Here is a 22,991-nt window from a genome sequence, read left to right on the forward strand (position 1 = left end):
CCATTACCTCTCCAAATTCAGCTAACTCTATCTTAAGCCCCCATTTCTCCTTGGGAGTTGTGAGGTTTAACTGTCAACTTGGCAGAAGCTAGAATCATCTAGGAGACAAATATGTGGGCATGTCTATGAGGAAGCTTTAGACTTGGTTAACTGAACTGGGAAGACTGCTAGATGTATACAGCAGTTAGAGGATATTTGTTCAGGCCAAGATATATGAATTCTGGGGGGTGGGGGTCTACATTTTAGAAAAATGGGAGGAGGCATCTATAAAACTAGTGCACATAAATAGACTTTCTAGGACTTAGGGACTGAGTGCAAAGTGTAAAGGGGAAGAAATGAAGAGATACTTGTTGTCACTATAGAGCAAAGTATTTTCCCCATAAGCTGTGCATAGGGCCTTCAATGTATTATACAAGTATTTTACCACAGAACTAATACACACACACACACACACACACACACGCATAGGGCCTTCAATGTATCATACAAGTATTTTACCACAGAACTAATATATATATATATATATATATATATATATATATACACACACACACACACACTCACACACACTCACACACACACACACACACACACACGCATGCACGCACGCACGTGTGTGGGGTGGGGGTGGGGTGGGGTGGGGTGTATGGGTGACTTCAAAGGCCAGAAGAGGGTATTGATCACCTGAAGCTGCAAATACAGATGGTCATGAGCCACTTGACAGACACGGTTGCTGAAAACTGAAATCTGGTCCTCTGCAAGAGGAGCAAACACTCTTAACCACTGAGCCATCTTTCTAGCCTCCCAGTAGTGTACACTTTTGTATTGCATTTAAGAAAACGGCAGACTTCTTGAGTGAAATTACACATCCATAGATTTGACTGCCAAAGAACATAAGAAATATGTAACAAAGGTACCTGGATACAATACTTTAGGGAAGACTTTTGGTTCTGTTTTTCTTTGTTGCTATGACAAAAACTGTGAAGGGACCCTTTGCCCATGGAATGATGCTGTCCACAGTAGACTGGGCCCTCCTACATCAATTAACAATTAAAATGGTCCTCCACAGACATCCTCAGCAGCCAGTCTATCTGGGCAATCACTGAATTGAGATTCCCTCCTTAGGTGACCCTAATCTGTATCATGTTAACAATAATACTAAACAGGACGACCTCTATTTGAGTAATGGTGTGGTAAAGGAGTGAGAAGTAGATACAGCTTCAAAGAAGATAACGCTCAAAATGATGGAATATAAATGCATGCTGGAGAAGAAAGTTATTTAGAGCCAATGAGATCACTATGAGTGATAGACCATTTCAGAGAAAGCAGCTTCAGAGAAGGGAAGTTGATTAGTGAAAAGAAGTGAAAATTAGGGAAAGGAAAAACTTGTAGAACATCGTGTATTGGTTTTCCCATTGTTGAGACAAATATCTGAGGAAAGCAGCTTGAGGCTGAAAGGGTTTCTGTTTACTTAGATTGAGGGTACGGTCTATCCCACTTGGGAAGGCCTGACTGCAGAAGCTCCAGAAAAGTTGCTCATGTGACATTCCCAGTTAGGAAATAGGAAGAGATGGAAGCTGGCGTCTAGCTCCCATTTGCTCTCTCTCTCTTTCTTTTATTTTTTTATAGTCAGATCAGCCAGTGGAAAGGTATCACCTACATTTAGGGTGGGTCTTCCCAGTTCAGTTAACCAAGTCTAAAGCTTCCTCATAGAAATGCCCACATATTTGTCTCCTAGATGATTCTAGTTTCAAAAGTTCCCTAGAATGAAATAAGCATCCCTATACTGTGACCCTACCTCTCCTCTTTCTATTTAATTAATCACACTAGTTGCTCTTTCTTGCCGTTGACCCAAGCTTCTTAACTTTACACCTTCATTTACACTATTCCTACTTCAGGGTCTGTGGTGGTTTGTATATGCTCGGGCCCATGCAGTGGTACTATTAGAAAGTATGGCCATGTTGGAGTAGGTATGGCCTTGTTGGAGTAGGTGTGTCACTGTGGGTGTGGGCTTTATGACCATCATCCTAGCTGCCTGCAAGTCAGTTTCTGCTAGCAGCCTTCAGATGAAGATGTAGAACTCTCAGCTCCTCCTGCACCATGTCTGCCTGGATGCAGCCAGGATCCTGCCTTGATGATAATGGACTGAACTTCTGAACCTGTAAGCCAGCCCCAATTAAATGTTGTCCTTATAAGACTTGCCTTGGTCATGGTGTCTGTTCACAGCAATAAAACCCTAAGTAATACAGGGTCTATTGGTCTCTTCTCCAAATTTTGAATTGTTCATAAATATCACTTGGCCATCAAGGCCTTGCCTCATCAGGAACTATGTAGTACCACTCTGCCCTCTCCTGAGCAATTGGAAAGTTGTCTCATTAAGGGCTAGGATCAGCTCAACCTCTAAGGCATATGTGACATGGGTGTTAAAATTTTACTTCATGATTTGTACTTCATGATTTTAACTTTTACAGACACTAAGAGTAACTAACTCTAGAAGGAGCTACTACTTACCCATAGATTCTGAAGTTTGACTGCCAACCACTCGGAGCAGCATAGGCTGACTGCTATCTGACCTCTGCAGAGAGGTGGAAGGAGAGGACACCGTGGTGCCATTCACCTTAGCTTCAGCCTGGGGCTAAAGGATGTAACAGAAGAAAAGTATTATTTTTCATAATAAACTCACAAACACTATAGGAATACTACAGACTTAGGAAATAAGATTATTATAGACACCCAGGACTTAGTCATTATTATCATTCCTACTTAGAAAACTCTCAGATGTTGGAGGATGTTTGATATTTTATTGTTGATATGATCCATGGATATCTTTGCAGCTGAACTGTCTTCTCTTATAAAAATGCAGAAAAATAGAGATATGGTCAAACAAGATTTAAGTCACCAAATTAAAAGGCTAAAAGATTGAGAAGACCAAGTGAGAACAGAGACCATATAAACCTCTGAAGAAGTATACGTACCACAATAGAAAGAACATTATTTTAATATTTAAATTCTCAGAAAACCTAGAGCATGTCTGGCTGGGGTCTATTTTACTGCTATATCTTCCTAGGTTCCCAGTGGATATGTAAATCTTTAAATTACATGCTAGTGATTTGGAGAAGAAAAAAGCCTATACGTATACCATAGAGCAACGACTGGCATTTCCTTATAAGATGCGTTTCCAATTGGTAAAACAAATGAACAGCCAAAGAAATAAAAAACCAAAATCACATTGGGAGAGGAAAGGATGTCAAACAAATATTGAAATGTACTTTAAAGTTGAACTACAAGCATCTGAGTCCCGTCTTTCAGTTTTGTTTAAAGGAGGGAAGTGAAAGTTTGTAAGGAGCCAATATTAGAGAGGTTGGGGGGCGGGGTTACCTGCTCCAGGAGCTGTCTCAGTCTATGTAACTGAGACTCCAGCTGTTTATTGTGGTCTTCCAGGATTTGCATCCTGGCTTCCAGGCGTCCTTTGTGTTGACGCAGTAGCTTGGCCTCAGCAATGAGCTCAGCATCCCTGGGACTCTGAGGAGAGGTGGGCATCATCTCAGGAGGAGATGGCAGTGGAGACAGGCCTTTATGCTCATGCTGCTGTTTCAGACGATCATATTCTGCTTGCAGATTCCTGTAGGTATCAGAAGTTCAGAAAGAAAAGGAAGAAATATTTAGCACCATCACTAGGTTTCATGTAACTGGCATACAGATGAATCTGAACACCACAAAACGACAGTGAACAAAAGAGAGGCACTAATGAATGGTTTATATGAGGATGATCTTACCGATGTTAAAGGAACAAAATAAAATTGGAGGCTTTCGACTGGTGTGTGAGGAGAGATGTTTCTCAGTTTTTTATGTCATACTAAAAGTCTCATGGGTGCTATGTTCAGATAAGTAAGCAGCAGAAGATTTAATCATTTTGTAAATATTTCTTTATAATGTGAGATTAAAATTTTATGCCTTGATTAAGACTTTTTCTTTTTAAAAAACCAAAGTGTTATCAGAAATGTACAAGAATACACACATACTCACAGACACACACACACTCCTCACACACACTCCTCACACACAGACACACAGACACACACACACACACACACACAGAGAATGACTATGTGTACCCATCACTCAGCTTTAATAAGTTTAACACCTGCCATAATTTCTCCAAAACCATTTGATTTCAGGGAATTTATTTTTGCTTGTATGTTATGCTGGGATAGAATCCAGGGACCTGTGCATTCCAATTATGTTTTAAGAAACAAAACCCAGCAGCAAAACCTAAAGCTATCCCAATGTACCTTATCAAACCCATACCATTCTGTCCTAAGCATCATTGATAAGGAGAACACCATGCTGAATTCTATTTCCATCAATACCATGCATGTAGTCATATATTACCTTGAAATTATGATGCTATTACTGTCTATTCTTAGGGAAAATAGTCACTTTGCATGATTAAATCTAGTATCATTATTTTGCATGTTCTTAAATATTACATTTAAGAACTTTATGCTGAAGAATATACATACCGTTATGAGTTGCTTTGGCCTTCAACATCATTTCTGCAGCTGTATCCATGTTGGTACAAAATTATTTGTTACTTTATTGCTATAAGGTTTTATCTTGTTGCTTGAATATGTCCAAGTTTTCAGTTTCCCACTATTACAAACCGTGTTGTAATAAACTTCCTTAATAGCAGTCTCGTTGGAAACCAATTTAAAGGATTCTATAAAAATACATCTTGATATAGGAGTTGGGGGTCCTTGTAACAGTTTCATATACTGCACCAAAGTGGTCTCACAAATGGTTTTTAACCAATGTACTCTCTTAGCAATAGTGAATGTAGCCTTTCTTTTGCCACACTCTTATAAAGAAAACCTTGGTATTACCAGACCTTCACATCTTGGACCATCTGATGGCTACATTTTAATCTTTACATTGCTGATCACTAGTGAGTTGAACTTCTGTCATAACTGGCTGTTGAAGGTTAGTGTGAAATGTCTCCCATATGAATATGTTTTAAACACTTGGTCCCCAGCTGAGAAAGTTATAGAACCTTTAAGAGGTAAAGCCTGGCTGTAGGTATTAGCCTTTCAGTGGGAGAGGATGTGCCCAATCCTGTAGAAAGTAGATGCGCCAAGGAAGGGGGAGGCTGGGAGTGGCATCCTCTCAGAGGTGAAGGGGAGGAGGAATGGGGGGAAGAACTCTGGGAGGAGGGACTGGGAGGGGGCAATGTTTGGGTTATAAATAAATAAAATAATTAATTTTACAAAAAGATTGGCAGGCCTTGAGACTTTGTAGGCAGGACCAGACATCCTGGTGAATTGTTTCATCCTTATTAACATAATAGAGATGCCTAGCCTTTGTAAGTTAATATGTACAGGACATATTAGTTCCTGAAATTATATTAATTCATTTTTATATCTGCTTATTTTATTTCTGTGTGAGAGTATTTTTCCTGAATATATTCTATATGTATGATTATATATGCATATATTCTCTATATATAATATATACATATATAAATGTTTTATATATAGAATATACAATAGGATATAATATACAATAGGAATAGAATATATAGATTGCTAATGAAAACACACCTACATAACTCATTGAATATGAAGAAATCAAACTTTAAGCTGGTACCTGACTAGAACCTTCACCATTATTGACTAGTTTCCATGGTACTGAGGTATGCTGCATGCTACCAAAAGAGAAAGGTAGACACCAACCCGGCTCCACACTCTTTGAAGTACAATGGTGACTTGATGCAATAGTGGTACAAAAAAGTTGTGAGAGTCGCAAAGCACAATTGATTAGGATTAAGGAGCACTCCATAAGATGGAGCCCATTCCTGATATTGTTTAGGTGGTCAAGAACCTGAGATTAGATAGACCATGCACCTAGGAGAAAACCAAATACTACTGTTCTTCTGAAAGAATATAGTAATAAAATGAATCAATGATATTCTTCTATATCCAAAGATCAGTGTCTTGCTCAGCCATCACCAGACATTAGTTGCCTGTTACCAGAGATGCTTCCTGCTGCAGTAAGAACATAGGAACAAATACAGAGACCCACAACTGGACAATGACCAGCAAGTGATAAATTTTGGAACACTCAGTCCTTATAGGGATATCTCTATCAAATCCTTCCCCCTGATGGTTCAGGGAGCTTTTTGGAGCAGGCAGAAAGATTGTATGAGCCAGTGGGGATGGAAGACACCAAGGGAGCAAGGCCTTCTAAACATATACACTCCCAGAGGGTGTGACAGCATGCACAGAACCTGCACAGGGCTAAGCCAGATGGGGTCCTAGCACTGAGTAGGGAAATGGACACAAACCCCAATCTCCAACTAACAACAGCCCACAAAGAAAACATTAGTTTCCTCCAATGGAGTCTCTCTGGATAGCTGGATATACAGACCACACTTATGGGCAAGTTCAATGCCCAGCCATAGACGGCTAATACAAAATGAACTCAGTGGTGTTTTTGGAAGGTTTTTGTCTCATGTTTTGTGTGCTTTTCCTTTGGCTCTTTTTTTTTCCTGAATGTTTGCATGTTTTGCACTCCTATTCAGGTATGTGTGCGTGTGCATATGTGTGTGCTTGCATATACATGTGTGTATGCATATGTGTATTTAGTTGCCTGTTTGCGTTCTAATGAGAAAGAGACAGAGAGAAGGAAAGAGTGTGAGTTGGGGATCTGGGAGGAACTGGGGGAGGAGAAACTTGGATCAGAATATACTATATAGAAAAATATTTTCAATGAAAGTTAAATTATATATATATGTGTGTGTGTATATATATATATATATATATATATATATATATATATATGTAAATTGTGGTCCAGGGAGATGGCTTAACAGGTAAAGTATGCAGCCAAACTTGACTTGAACTCAATCAGTGGAACTCAAATAGTGGAGAGAAGCAACTTGTACAATTTGTCTTCTGACCTCTGTATGTGTGCAACATGATGCAGCACACATAGAAAATAAACAGTAGGTCCTTTAAAAATGAAATTTTTACCTATTTCATTTGGGTCTTGAATTTTTCCAAAATCTGTTTTTGTATATAGTGTGAACCTATGATCTGATTTTACTTTCCACTCACAGATAAAAACAATGATAGCAACTCTACTCATTGTGTTTGATTTTTGTCCTTGCCTCTGCAAAACGTCAAGTGTTCAACAGACAGTTGTACTTCTGTGCTTTCTACTCCATTTCATTGCTTTGTATAGCTTTAAAGTAATTGCTGTCTGGGAGGACCTCACATTTCCACTCTATTCTTCCTCAATGTAGGTTATTGTAATCTCTTTGATCTTCTGTATGATTTTAGTATCAAATTTTCATATTTTAAGAAAATCCCTGATCATATTTTGAGTTTGAATTTTATTGAATTTAGATATTAAACTGGGAAGAACTAAGTTTATATAATTGAGTTTTCATACACACGAATGGTTGTAAAGCTCCTCGTTATTTTTGTCTTATAGCTACAATATTTCATATCCATAGTTTTCTGTATTTCTCTTTTTTCCTTGTTGATTTTCAATGCTTTTTGCTATTGTTGTTGTTTGAGACAGGGTCTCACTATGTAGCCCTGGCTGGCCTGAAATTCTGTACATAGACCTGCATGGCTTCAAATTCACAGAGATCCTCCTGCTTCTGCCCCCTAGTGTCTACATTAAAGGTGTAGACCCAATAACGGTTACTTTTTTTTTTTTTTTTAAGTTTTTTAGAACATTTGGGATATATTTCCCATTCTCTGCATAAACAGTTTATATCTATATTACTTGATTTAATTAATTTGCTTATATTTTATAATGTTTGTGACTTTTAAATTCAACACATAGCGATTTAGAGGTACAGTTTTTCTATTTCCAACCATTTTACTAATCATTTTAGTATACTTTTTAATGTAGTTACATTTGATTCAGAGAATACCTGTATGATAATGATCTAAATACATTCTAGTTCTAGCTCATTTTTAAATCACTTTTTAAGTGAATGCTTAAAGTTATGTATGTTCCTTTTCAGAAGACAGTATCTATACATAAAGTCCATTAATTTTGTTTGAATTGTCTCTGTTTACTAAATTTCTGATAACATGCAGTTAATCAATTTCTTAGATGAATGTTGAAATAATCTGTAGTTTGTCCGTTTGAATCTATTATAACCTGCTTAGGTGTGGATTTATGCAGTTATAGGCATAACGACTTAGATTGTTATTGAATTTTTTTTCCCTCTATAACTACTCCACTCAGTTTTGCTTATACTCAATTGCCATTCAAGGGAATACAGACAACATTATGGAATACAAGTAGCTCAATGCTTTAGAATTTACTGAAAATACAATTACAAACAAGGATACTGCATTTGACTGAGAACTCTTGATACAGTTATTCTGGTTATAATAACTAGCTAGCTAAAATTTCAGATTTCAGCAAACTAAGACAGATTTCAGCTGTTCTTAGATAATTATTTCTCTAGGCAAGATAAATGGAAAGATGCAGCCATGAGTAAGCAGGGAGTTTTCCACTGAATAATATATGAGACAGATTATCTCATGAAGAAGTTTTAACACTAGAGAAATGGCTGTGCTCCATACTGGAACAGGGCATGCCACGATTTCCAAACAATTCAGGGTCAAAAATCTAGATTCCACAATGAGACCGAAAACTCTTAATCTGTTATTGTTTTAGCTTTACCTTGTATCAAACTGAACAAAATTTCAGGAATTTAAAGTCATGCAGGAAATTATTGTTTGATCTTTTTGACTTATAAGAGCAAAATCAATCACCAGTCTGTACCGACTGAGATCCTCTTGTAATCAATCTCCAAGAGCAGTTTGTGAAGTGTTTCTTAACAATCAGGGATACAAACTTCATGGACGTCTACTTTTTTTTTTCAGCCAGACTCTGCATCTCCGAGTCTGAACCAAATTTATGTAGTTGTCCAAATTAATTAAATCCAATTTGTGAGCATTTATCAAGCAGTTAAATGTTTCCAGGAAAGGGAAGCTATGTTCAGAAGTGCTCATCCTAAGGCAGCAATCTTCATTTTCTCTGCCTAGCAGTTACACACACACACACACACACACACACACACACACACACACACACACTGCTTTTGAGGCTAGAGAGACGGTATTTTAGTTAAGTGGCTAAGAGCACTGGTTGTTCTTACAGAGAACCTAGATTTTTCCTAGCACCCACCATAGCTGCCCTTAGTCCCAGTTTCAGGGGAGCCAACATCCTCTTCTGGCCTCCATGGTCAGCAGGCATTTGGTGCACTTACATAAATGCAAATACAACCTTCATACTTGTAAATAAATATTAAAAGAAAACTACTTTCTTTGAAATGATAGAACTGATGATGTTTGTAAATTTCTGTTAAAGCTTCTTCTTTCTACCAGATTGGGTCAGTCTTGCTCTTCATTGAAACCCTGTTTACACGTTTACTTCTGGATGATGTACCAATGTTATTACTATTTTCTCATTTACTGTCAGGAAGATACAGACAGAAGACTATCTCTTCTAGAGACAGCTTCCTTGTTATACTGATTTTGTGGTCCAGTTGTCCACAAGCCTCTTTTTGTAAGTTAGCATTTAAGTGTCTTTGTCTGGGAAACATGGTTAAGTATATACAATACATTCGTTTCTAGTTTTTTTGCCTTTCAGTGACAAAAGCGCATGCTAATCACCCAAGGCTTCTCAAAGCTGAGGAGAAAAGAATGCCAACTGCTGTGTGTAGGCCTTTTCCTTCTACACAGATTTTGGCCTCTTAGGAGAACATTTAATTAAAGACTCACATCCTTTTTGAAATTCTGCAATAGATTTTTCATTATGATTTCTTGAATACTTCTGTATAATACACTCTATTTTCTTCTGAAAAACCCTTAAACGTCAAAGTCAATCCTAAAGGCCAGGTCTCTGCTTCTCCTAGTTACTCATTCGTATATCTTGTCTTTCCCCCTTGGCTTTGTTTATACTGTGTTACTAAGCATATTATTCTCCTTCCCTAACCTTTCACCCAGTTTAAGTCAGACATTTATACTTTGTGGAGTTTATAAAATGTCAATGGCTTTTGTATTTGCAAAGAGTCATATTTTAGTGAATGTTGCTTCCTTATTTATATCTTTGAACATCCTGAATGCAATTTCAAGCAGTATTTGTAACATTCACTAGACTTCTGATGGTCAATTGGAGGGGGATGTGTTATTATTCTTTTGGACTCTGGGTGAAGGCATGCTTGAAAAACATGTGCCTGGGTTTTCCTTTATATTTTCTTCTTCTAAACGCCTCTCTTTCTCTTTGTGTCAAGTGGCTTTGAGACCATTCCCATTCACCATTTTGGCAGTGATAGTCTACAACCATATCTTCTATTGGCACCTCCACTGAATGATGCAGAAACACCATACATCTCACCACCAGGCAGTCGCCAGATTGTTTTAGATGCTGCTTTCAAGGCTGTGGAGCTGACCCACCTACCACCCTCCCATGGTCTATACATTAGGCTGATGTTTGCATTTAAGTTGTTGCTCGATAAAGAAGTCAAAATGTCCATGCTCTAAGTGTGGATGTGTATGTATTTATATTTTTGTGGTGCCCTGATTTCAAACAGTGATCTTGGCTCTGAGTACCCACTTTCTAAAGATAATTTTAAACCACTTTTATGATATCAGGAGCTGGAAGACCACAAATTTATCTCATTTATTGCTCACTACCATCTGTTTAGCTTTTCTTGCCATTTCTGGTCTACAAAGATATTCATCTAATTTTAAAGTTCAGCTATGTCCTTCTCATTTTTCATTTCATATATTAACTTCCACTAGATAAATGCAAGAGCAAAGGAAGATGCCTTAATGTAAGAGCTAATCTCATCTTAGCCAGAGGAGACTAGGACATACAGATTATTCAGATAGTCAAGGTTCTCTCAGTATTAATTCCTCCCCGAAGCATTACTCCAATGAATCAATCAAGCATCCATTCTCTAAATAAAAATACGATAAACATAGAGCTCTTAGCTTTAGTTAAGCAACTTAATTGACTGTTGACCATCATGAGGATTTGACATGACACATCTTGAGTTCTGATATGATACATGGCTCCAGAAAAGTCTCTTTATAAGGTCTCATTTTATAGTCATGTGTGGTTTAGAATTCACTATATAACCCAGGCCAGCCTCTCAAGCAAAGGTGGTTTCTTGGCCAACAACGAAACAAAATGCAGTTGTTTAAGTCTAAATTATTTCTTAAGCAATTTATAAATGCTCAGGAGAATTATCAAGATGTATTGATATATGAGGCTGAATTTGAGATGACTAAAAAATAATAAGTAATTTTTAATGTATATGTATGAGTATTTGCCTGCTTATGTATCTGTGCAATGTGGGCAAGCCTACTACATACACATGGAGGCCAGAACAGGGTAATTGATCTCCTGGAACTGGAGTTACAAATGGTTGTAAGCCACCATGTGAGTGTTGAGAATTGAACTCAGATCCTCAAGAAGAGCAGACAGTGTCCATAACCCAGAAGCCATCTCTCCAGCTCCATGGAGATGAGTTTAATGAAATGATGTTTTGGCTTTAGGTTTTGCTTTGCTTTGCTTTGCTTTGTTTTTAAAACACAGCTTTGTAATGCAGTCTAGGCTCATTGAAACTTAATGTGTCATCCAGGCTGGCCTAGAACTTATGATCTTTCTGCATTAAGTATGTGCCATAATGCCAAATGCTTTAGAATAAATACAGTCATGGTCACAGAACTGTTAGGTTATATTTTTGTTAGAGATTGGGCAACGAAGTTTCCCAGATCACAAAGTTAAAATTATTCATATACTTTGAAAATATATTATAATGCTAGAATTGTTTTGTCTTTAATTATGGAGGAGGGGCTACATGGATACATAAGTGCAGCTTACTGTAGAAGTCAGAAAACAACATTGGATCCCTTGGAGCTGGAGTGAGAAGTAGTTGTAAGTCATCTGCTACTGGTGCTGAGAATTGAACTCACATCCTCTTAACCACTGAGCCATCTTTCCAGTCTCTAGATTTTTTTTAAATCCAGTATTTATAAGACATGGACAGGAGGTTATCCCCATAAATGATTAATAAGACACTACTATATAACTGCCATTTCAAGGTGAGAGGGTTTTCTATTGTTTGAGACAATGTTTTGTTGTAGAGTACCAATGTGCCTGGAACTGCTGACCCTTCTCCCTCCACCTCCAAGTGTGGGGATTATAGACATGTGCTGGCTCTTGAGGTGAATGGTTTTAAAGTTTCAGAACAAGTGCACAATTTACTCATCTTAACAGTTGCTTACAAATTTACATTCCTAACTGATACATAACAGCTTCTTGAAGCTGTAATTCTCACCCCTACTGATTCTTTAATTGTTAGAATGAAGTCATAGAGTAATTTCAGTATAGATGAATATATGTCAGGGATCAGACAATAACTCCGCAGAGAATCTATTTACATTCTTGATTATCTTGTAAATTGTATTTCTCTCGGAGCTCCCTAAAGAACACTAATTCAAATTCATTGCACATGGCTTCTGTCACTACAATTTCTTCTTGTAGCCAGTCATCCTAAAAAAAAAATTCCCATTCCAATTTCTTATTCTCTATAGAGCTAAAGCAACCTTCCATAGTACAAGTACACAGGTGTAGCTGATTAATTTTGTCATAAAGTGTACAAATTCTGTTGCCCAGGTACAAATTTACATTTTTAACAAATTTCCTAAGCACCTATTGGGCAGAAAAGATGAATCAAGTTGGCATGGCTTATTGACTCGCCTCTATTAGGTGGAAACATGGAAGTAACTGGCCCTTAACAATGATTTCCAAGGACCTCTAAGGCAATGCTAAGTAGCATAGATGATAAATACAACAGTCCCTTGTAATTTCTACTAACGTGCAGAGGTGAGATGATTTAACATAGGTTATCTACTCTTTAAATGGAACTCCCCTTCAAAGAGTAACTATATAGGTATTTGAATATATATGTGAATTTAAAAATAAAGGTAATTTTCCAGTGATAAGTGTATTCTTAAACAGAATTGTACATTACACTATTTAGAAATCCTAAGCCCACATAGGGTCAATATGTAGTATACATGTAAACGGGACATATCAGAGAAATTAGTATCTATCCTCATACAATATTAAAAGCAATGAAATCAAATCCACCAAAATTTTTACTGACAGAATGTAATAAATCACATAAAACTATGAGTCACTATATACTTAGTGAATTAGTAGTTCCTTTTTTAAAAAGACATAATATTCTGCCAGCATGATACATTTGAAAACTGGAAACTGCATAAACCATTTCAATCATAACTCAACTATTTAAAGCTTTATCAAAATACTTTATCAAACACCAAGTCAAAATGCCCCTAGACTAGATAGAAAAAGACATTCATATGACTTGGCATTCCAATGTTAATTAAGGAGACTCTCACAGTGGAGGAAATAACTGTGCATATTTTAGACCTGCCTTGAGCAAAACAGTAAAAATGGGAGGGCTCCCTCAGGCTCATTTCTAATCCTTTTTTTTTTTTTTTTTTTTTTTTTTTTCCTTAACAGGGTCTCTCCTTTTGAAGAAATCAGAGCTCTTAATTCCAACATCTTTCCTACTGAAATTTACTCGGTGTAAAAATCTTATATAAGAAACTTAGTACTTACTAGGGTTTTAGAATAATGCATCATTTCTTCCAGTGACATATGCATTTTAAAATAGATGTCAGTGCATATAGTGGAGAGAACAAGCATCAGGAGAAAAATCTGAACAGTATAACTTTTTGACACCTTGTCTTTCTGTTACCCTTCACCACCCTTGGCAGAGGAGGGAATTAAAATGGAATTTGAGAGATGAGCGTGGAGTCTAAAAAGACCTTGATTTACTCCCTGCTGAAACAAAGCAACTGACTTAAGCACTGATCTCACTATGAGGCTTGAAGAGCCAATGTTTCTGGTCTATATTCTGTACGTAAATTGCTCTTAGGACCAAGCTTCGCCCACACCAAGTATTCCACAAATGTTAGTTACAATTAGTGTAATTAGCTGCTGTTTTTTTTCCTTCTGTGTCTCTGTCTGTTTGTGTCTCTGCCTGCCTGCCTGTCTGTCTCTATCTCTGTCTCTGTCTCTGTCTCTGTCTCTGTCTCTGTCTCTGTCTCTGTCTCTCTCTCCCTCTCTGCTATGTGGTTTTGAGATTTGGAGCCTCAGGTGTGCTGAAAACTCCCTATCAGAAAACACTACTTACTTACCTAATCCAAAATGAAAACAATCTATGAAAATGTAATGAGCTTGGCAGAAAATGTAAATATATAGTGCTAGGAAAGTGATTTAGCCTTTTAAATCTGCCTGATGTTCACCTGAGTTCTAGCCCCTAGCCATGTTGTTGCTACTACCTCCAAACTTTGCAATTAGTGTGCATTTCCCACCATCTGTGCTTTAGTGAAGTTTATCAAGGATAAACATTTAAGAAAAATGAAGTTACTTAGTTAAAAGCATGATGAGAACTCCTTGGATTTGATCAAATATGGTAGATGGCTTTACAAAATTATCAAACTATATCCATAGGCTACCATTAGAATAAAATATTTGGGTAAAGTTGACTAGGTTAATGTATCTAGATGTGCTATACTTTCTTAGTATGCCACTGACACATCAATCTACGTTTTCTTCAAATCAAAAAAAAAAAAAAAACTCCACTAGAACTTGACAATATTAACTAGCTTTATCAAGATTTACAGATTCTTCACAAATTCATGATTAGGTACTGTAAACATTGTTGTCTATAGAAGAAATATGTTTCTCATCAGTTCAACAAAAGTAAAGGAGTAATAAGAAATCCCAGACAAATTATATGGAAATAAGGCTAACAAACAAAACTCGAGGCAAACATGGTAGTGGATATTCTTCTCTAACCAAAAGGCCGACTAAGATTGAAGGTGAGTTAGTCAAGTCCCTAGGACTATTATCACTGGAAAAAGTGTGTTTGAGTTTTTAGACAAATATGGTAAAATGTCAAAATTTCATTATCTATGGTCAGCAAAATCTGTAACAGCTTCTAGGAGAATTATAATTTTTAGCTTTGTGTGTTCTAGCTTGAGCCCCTCTTGTAGAGTTAGACATGGCCTTAAGTTCCCCCAATAAATTCAACCTAATGGCATATTTTTTACTTTCTGGAATGTACTGTTTAACACTCTTATCATATTTGATCTCATGTTTTCTTGTATTCCATTGACAGAAACTAAAAACAAAACAAAACAAAACAAAACAAAACCCAAACTTTGTTTTTTCAAAATTATTCCCTTTACTTGTATATAGTAGCCAATATGTCAAAATAACCCAAATTTCCGAGTGATGAATAGATATAAAACATGGGATATGCCACACAGTGGAATGCTAATCACTCAAAATTTCTATCAGAGAACTTCTACAGCTGATAAACACCTTTAGCAAAGTGGTTGGATATAAAAATAACTAAAAAACAAACAAACAAGCACACAAACAAAAAAACAAAACCTGTAGCCCTCATTTACATAAATGATAAATGGATGAGAAAGATATTAGGCAAACAACATCCTTTAAAATAGCCACAAATAATATAAAATACCTTGCTGTAACTCTAACTAAGATGTGACAACCCTGTATGACAAAAATTTCAAGTCTCTGAAGAAAGAAATTGAAGATTTCAGAAGATGGAAAGATCTCCCATGCTCATGGATTGGCAGGATTAATATAGTAAAAATGGCTATCCTCTGGAAAGCAATCTACAGATTCAATGCAATCCCCATCAAAATTTTAACGCAATTCTTCACTGAGTTAGAAAGCTATTCTCAACAATAAAAGAACCTCTGGTAGAATCACCATGACTGACCTCAAGCTGTACTACAGAGCAATTGTGATAAAAACTGCATGGTACTGGAACAGTGATAGGTAGATAGATCAATTGAATAGAATTGAAGACCCAGAAATGAACCCACACACCTATGGCCACTTGATCTTCGACAAGGGAGCTAAAACCATCCAGTGGAAAAAAGACAGCATTTTCAACAAATGGTGCTGGCACAACTGGCGGTTATCATGTAGAAGAATGCAAATTGATCCATTTTTATGTGGCTCCTTTAACAATTAGAATAGATGCTGTCTCTGACTCTGCTGCCTGCCACTGGATCCCCTTCCTCTAACTGGGCTGCCTGGTTGGGCCTCCGTGGGAAAGTATGCACCTAGTCCTGATGCACCTGGATATCCCAGGGCAGGGTGGAACCCAAGTGAGGCTTCTCATTCTCTGAGGAGAAGGGGAAGAATAACAGAGGGAGAGATTTTTAATGGAGAGACTGGGAGAAGAGGAGGGAGGGGGGACTGTCATCATGATACAAAGTGAAATAAATAAATAAATTAATTAATTAAGAAAAAATTTCTATACATAAGAAAGTAAAAACAATGGTGTACTACGGCATGCTATAAGATAGATATCTCCTTGTAATAACAGATATTTCCTTATAATAAATATTATTCTAAGTGAAAGAAGCCCATCACAAGAGCATAAAATTATGCAATTTCATTTATATTAAGGGTAAGGAATACACAATTCCATAGAAGATAGACAACAAATTGGTAACATCTGTGTCTGATGCTGGGAATTGGTCACAGGACAAAGGAGAGGTGAGAAAAGAGTACTGGCTTGGGTATCTTTCTGGGGTGATGAAATTCTTTTAGAACTGAGGGTGTGCTGATAGCAGCACAACTCTTTGAGATTATTCTAGTAACCAATGAATTATACAAATCAAGAATGTGGATTGTATGAAATATAAAGTACATTATCAAGAAACTTTTATAAAAAACATGAAGTTCTGGATTTCAAATTTTATCTATCACAACACTGAAGATAAAATCAATGAAAATGATAATCTTCTATTTTTTATTTTTAAAAGATTTCTTTTTATACATTTGAATACATTGTCACTGTCTTCAGACATACCAGAAGAGGGCACCGGATCCCATTATAAATAGTTGTGAGCCCCCATGTGGTTGCTGGGAATTGAACTCTGGACCTCTGGAAGAACAGCCATTGCTCTTAATCACTGAGCCATCTCTCAGGCCTTATTTTTTTTTCTTAAAGGGAGGACTCAATATGTAACCTACGGTGTATACATGCCTGTAGAATTTCTTGTGTGACATACAAAAATTTCATGTTTGTATCCCAAAAAGGTCCCAAATAATCCTAAAAATAACTTAAGTCTAGATTAACCTAAAATTCGTTGCTTTCATTCTAATGGACACACAACCTAAAGAAACATATTAAGGAAACTATAGAAAGAATAAGAGAAATAATGAAGAAGAAAGAAAGAGAAAATGAAGACGGTGTGTTTCAGTCACAGTTCAATTATAAAAAGTATTTTCCCTTCACTCATTTATGTAACATACGTATGCACCTAGAACTCAGTAGACAGGTACAATACTATCTCATACCAGTCAAGAGCTCCTATTTGACAGTGTGGGGCATTGTCTATTTCTACCACAGTAACAAGCATTAGGAGAATTCAAAATGACTGGGAATCATGTTCACTGCTAACATTTAAAAAATACATCGGTTACTTACTTTTAAAACTATTACCCCAATTTACTAGAGAATTATAGGAAAAGGAACATATATAGATTTATTTGCTTATGACCTATAATTACAGTTGACAGACACAGAGGTTATCTTTTAATTATTAAGATAAAAATGGATGAAGTTAGCCATTTGCAGAAGGTCCTCAGCTCTATAAGAGACATACACCAGAAGCCCCTTTGAGCACACTAAGAGGTCCTTGGTGTTTGATCTATATACACTCTCTTCCAAGAAAAAGTCCTTTCTCCATAGGGATGTCCTCTATTACCGTGACCTTCCCCTACAACTCACTGCTCCTCAATCAAGAATTAGCTTTCAAAACTCCAGGCCTATTTTTTCAACATTCTCTCAGATGACTCCATGACTCTCTATGATTTGGAACTTGCTTATCAGCAAAGCTATACAAACAAGGTGGGCATACTGAGTATTCTTCTTTAAAATTTTAGTGTCAGAAAGAGAAATAGCCTCCTGAAGTAGCATCACAGAGTACCATATAGTAAGTACACATACTATAAATTCATATTTACAAAGTATTTGAAAGCTACATGTGCATTCTGATTATAAGGTAAAGGAACAGAAAGAAGTCTTCTGCTGTGTTGACTACACATGTTAAAATCGTAACCCAGCAAATGCAAGAAGCAAGAAAAGGCCATTGCGTATAAAGCCTTCTTTTTAAGTACCATCATGGTGATAGCAACAAAACTTGTCTTCCTTGACAACTTTCAAAAGCCAACTAGTGAACAACTATGCATTTTATAATAATAACTTCATTGTATCAATATATTAGTTGAGCCTTTTGTTCATGGTTACTGGAAACCCTAGATTATTCTGGACAGCAGTCCACAAAATGGGTGCAAAGACTTTTCTCTATCAACTGGTGATGATCTCACATGCTCCTTTGCATTGTATGCACCATTGAGGACTCCATGTTTATATAGCCACTGCCTCAGTACTAGCAAATATCCAGGCTTTATGTGCAGGCCCCACCCTGTATTTCCTCAGAGCTCCCCAGAGAAGACAAAGGCCAGACTTCAAAAGTTACAATAGAAAGCTAACTATCTCTGTCTTTGGCTGGTTTATCACAGACTTGAATTCCTTTATTCATGTGTTCTATATAGCATTACAACTGAGTTTGAGGTCAAATAAGTGGTGGTGGGGGGCGGTACTGGGTTAAACATCATTAATCAGATGGCTTCCCTTCTAAATGTCTCAATGCAATCATTTAATGTAGCGATGGTCCCTTATACGAGAGCTCATCCATCCTTGAAATACTTTAAAATCTCTCAAAGACATTCTATACAACATATTTTGGGTTGTACTACCTTATATTCCTGGACAACTGTCACCTATGTCTTATTTTTGAAGGTAGTCTTTCCACAATTACCAAAAACCACATTGGGTTCCCCTTGGTCTTTTGTAATAAATGCTGGTGAGCACACTAGCCAATACTTATATTTAGTATAACACTGGTTAAGAGCTCCAAACCCTTGGAGTATGAATCAGTCCATATGGTAGCTGTAGGTAGTGTTCAAATCTTTTAGATACAGGGTTGGAAGGATTAAATAAACTCACACATGAATACAAAACAAGTCCTGTTCATAGCAAGCATTCAAAGGACAGCTATTCATTTCTGTCATCAAAATCCAGGAAAATTACAGTGTGTCCTTAATAAATCCCAGTTAATATTAAGACATTGTAAAAATGTTCCTTCTTACCTCCCCAGATATAGGGAGGTTCCAAGGCAATCTGAAGTTCACACAAGGTCAACCCCAGTACGCTCATTCATACCACAGGAATCTGATTGCTAGGACTTTTAAAAATACTTCTCTTTTATCCCTCCTCCGCCTGAGAGAGTACCCTCTTAGAGGCAAATGGGAGCAGGTGGGGTAGGGGGTTTGTGGAGGGGAGACCAGGAAGGGGGACAATTTGAAATGTAATAAAAGAAAATAATTAATAAAAAATACCCCCTTTTGGAAAATGAATACAATTATATAAATGTCATTGAATAACAAGAATTTATTAGACCAGGTATATTTTTTCCTATCTCCTGCCCATTTGCAAACAGAAGTTTGTCTTCTATGCATTCTTGTTTTTTGTTTGCACATTAAAAACTCGGCATCCTAAATTCTTCCTTGAATTGTCTTCCCTGACTTCATTCCTTAGGTGATCTTCCGACTTTGCAGTACCTTCCTCACAGCTCCCATTCAAAGGCAGGCCATCCTCCTGTGCACTGTTTCGATTGAGTCCTGCCAGTTTTTGTGGCTGCACCCCTCTGCTTGTAACTACCCCACCCCCAAAAGGAAAAACAAAACAACACAAAACATGTCTTCACTGCTCAGCTGCATATAAAATACAAGCCAAGCTTTTTAATATGACTTATAGAGTCCTTTATAAAGTAGTCTCTACCTTGCATTCTACTACACTCATTCTCATTGTATGCAATGTAGTTCTCTCAGTCAGGAAAATTCATCCTTTCCCTCCTTTAGCCTAGAAAACTGCTCTCATTGGTGTTATACTACCTACCTTTGCAGAGGTCTCTTCAGTCTCTCAGACAAAATTCATCATTGACCTAGTTGCTCATCCAGAACATCTATTACTCTAGATTTTAATTGTTCATATTTCAAGATTATTTTATTAAGTGTTGAGCTTCAATTGGTTAAGAAAGAAGCATTATTCATCTTTGAAGTCTCCCATTAAGTATCCAGGTAGTAACTTTGGAATTAAATGAAATTATATGCTTCGGACTATGAAGTAACTGAGGAAAGTCAAGATCATAATCTATTCTATTGTCTCAGGACGGTCTAGTAATGAAGTCCACAAGGAGAATGGGTAGGTGAGGGTCATCACAGAAAAATCTAGCAAAGGAAATAGGAATTGTAAGAATGTGAGCTTTTACCTAGCCTGTCTTAGAGATAGAAGCTGTAGCTGAAAGATGTGAATATTCTAATCCTCAGAGAGTTAGTTCAGTTTTTCTGTACGGAGAAACAATCTCTGTGACATTCCAATCTCCTATGCCAAGATTCTAAGTGCATCAGAAAACCATTTTACTGTTATTCTGATTTCAGTGACGTCAGATTCTTAGACTGAAGTTCATGGAATGTAGTGACAACTTTAGTTTTAAAGAACACACAATGCCCATTTTCACACTGTAAGGCAAATTGAATACATTTACTACAAATAGCAATTTAAAAAGAGCTAATTAGGAAAAAGAAAACTAAATGATAATTCTTGGTTATTCATCTATTTCTATGAAATAGACAGGCCAAACTAGTCCCCTCTGGTTTCGATTAACTTGCAAAAAACTGAAGAATATTAATTATGGTAGTGTGAGTTAGAACTCAGCCTCTGATTCTTGAGGCCTCCACCTCTGATTCATGAACATCTCCTCTCTGCCTAAATAAAGCTGTGATGGTTTATCCAATTCTAACACAGCTTTTGAGATAGTGTTTGGACTTCATCTCTTCATCATCCTTGCCATAAAAGGTCATGGATGTTTGATTTATTAGTGTTAAACTAGCTGCCTTTTTCCAAAAAAGGTCCTGTAGTCCTCTGTTTTGTAGTCTATGTTGCCAAGCAACATAAATGCCTACTTTCATTAACCTTCTCAGATACAATGGTAACTTGAACAAATGTAAGAATCAGTCTTTAGTTTTCAGTGGTGGAAACTGGACATGGTTCTCTCTGTGAGGCTCCCCTCATCTTCTTTCCTTATCCTAAATTCTTCACCTACCACATTTATGAAAGAACACAAGGGTGATCTTTCTCCCATACAAGGCCAGGCCTCCTCTTGTACCCTGTTGCCCTTTAACATCTTCTCTTTACTACCACTTCTGAGAAAATGCTCTCATTCCCACATCCTCTTCTCATCTGCTGGTACATTTTTCCAACATATCAAAAGGAATCAGACTGATGCAGATACCCACAGCCTAACAGTGAATGGAGCTTGAGAACTCTTATGGAAGAGTTGTGGGGATGACTGAGGGCCCTGAAGGAGATAGGAACTCCACAGGAAGACCAACAGAGTCAACTAACTTGGATCCTTGGGGCTCTCAGAATCTGAACCACCAACCAAAGAGCATACATAGGCTGGACCTTGGCCTCCCTATGTAGCAGATGTGCAGCTTGGTCTTCATGTGGGTCCCAAACCAAAAAAAAAAAGGGGGGGGGGGCTTATCTCAATAGCTGTTGCCTGTCTTTGGGATGTGTTCCTCTAGCTGGACTGCCTTGTCTGGCCTCAGTGGGAGAGGATTTGCCTAGCCATGCAGAGACTTGATGTACCAGGGTGGGGAGAGACTCAGAGTGGCCCCATCCACTCAGAGGAGAATGACAGGGGTGAAGGGAGAAAGGATTGTAGAAGGGGTCCACAAGCAGGACGTAAAGTAAGTAAAAAACACTACTACTAATAGTAATAAATGTTGATTCCAAAGAAAAGAAGAACAGACTCTGCAATATATAGCAAAATGTAAAATAATTCCAAACACAAATGTATTTGTAAATATTTGCATATGTAAAATGTATCTTTATTATTATGAATTATTATTAACTATTTTGTTCCTTTTAACCTTAGTCACCTCTTCTGTGTCTTCTAAAGATGAGTTTTAAATATGCAAATATTTACAAATATATTTGTAGTTGGAATTATTTTACGTATTTTAGCAAAGTCATTTTTATTGAATTCTATGTACAAAAAGTAGGAGGAAAGGAACTTTAAGAGCAACTCTCTTTAATAGACTGCTGGCATTTATATGAGAAAATGGCACCAGTACCAACACTCAATGGTGCTATACTCCATTTGTTATTTTCTAACTCTGTGGCCCCTGAAGCAGGACTTTCACAAATCTGTCAACCCCAGATTTCAAAAAAAAGAAAAAAATCTTTTGCCTGTGGACCTGCCAGACTTGGGAATCTTCCTTACTGCCCAGAGCTGTTGAGCCATCAAGTCAATTGTCAATCTCTGATATCAGTTTAACCCATCCCATGAACTACTAGCTCTACCTATCCTTAAATATCATTGAAATTGTGTCTGTCTGCCCATCTGTATTATCTACTTAAGACCTTAATCACATCTTGTATAAGCTCCCATGTAGCCTAGAAATGTGCTCTCCTAGTTCCTCGTGTTCTTTTGAAATTCATCCACAACAAAGCTATGAGAACTCTCGATGCATACACATAAACCTCAAACACACACACAAAACATAGACCTAAATGCAAATCTAAGGACCACAATCCTAGCTGACACTCCAGAATGGCTCTGTGTGTATCATAGGATACTATTGCTGTGATAACATTCCATGACCAAAAGCAACTTATCGAAGAGAGAGTTTATCTTGTTTATACTTTCACATCACAGTCTATCATGCAAGGA

General features: G+C 37.2%; 1 protein-coding gene across 5 annotated transcripts in view; it reads right to left on the reverse strand.

The window, feature by feature from the left end:
- The window catches only part of Dmd (dystrophin), a 2,436,643-nt gene that overhangs the window by 24,465 nt on the left and 2,389,187 nt on the right, over positions 1-22,991 (reverse strand). For all 5 annotated transcript variants that reach the window (XM_085838134.1, XM_085838135.1, XM_029473188.1 and 2 more), the window contains 2 exons: positions 3,379-3,622; positions 2,512-2,635 (listed from right to left, as the gene is read on the reverse strand). In XM_085838134.1, coding sequence (XP_085694260.1) covers positions 2,512-2,635; positions 3,379-3,622 — 368 coding nt within the window. The remainder of the gene's footprint in view (positions 1-2,511; positions 2,636-3,378; positions 3,623-22,991) is intronic.

This window comes from Mus caroli, unplaced genomic scaffold (genome assembly GCF_978045245.1).
Source record: "Mus caroli unplaced genomic scaffold, Mus_caroli_1 scaffold_5, whole genome shotgun sequence".
Classification (NCBI taxonomy): Eukaryota; Metazoa; Chordata; class Mammalia; order Rodentia; family Muridae; genus Mus; species Mus caroli.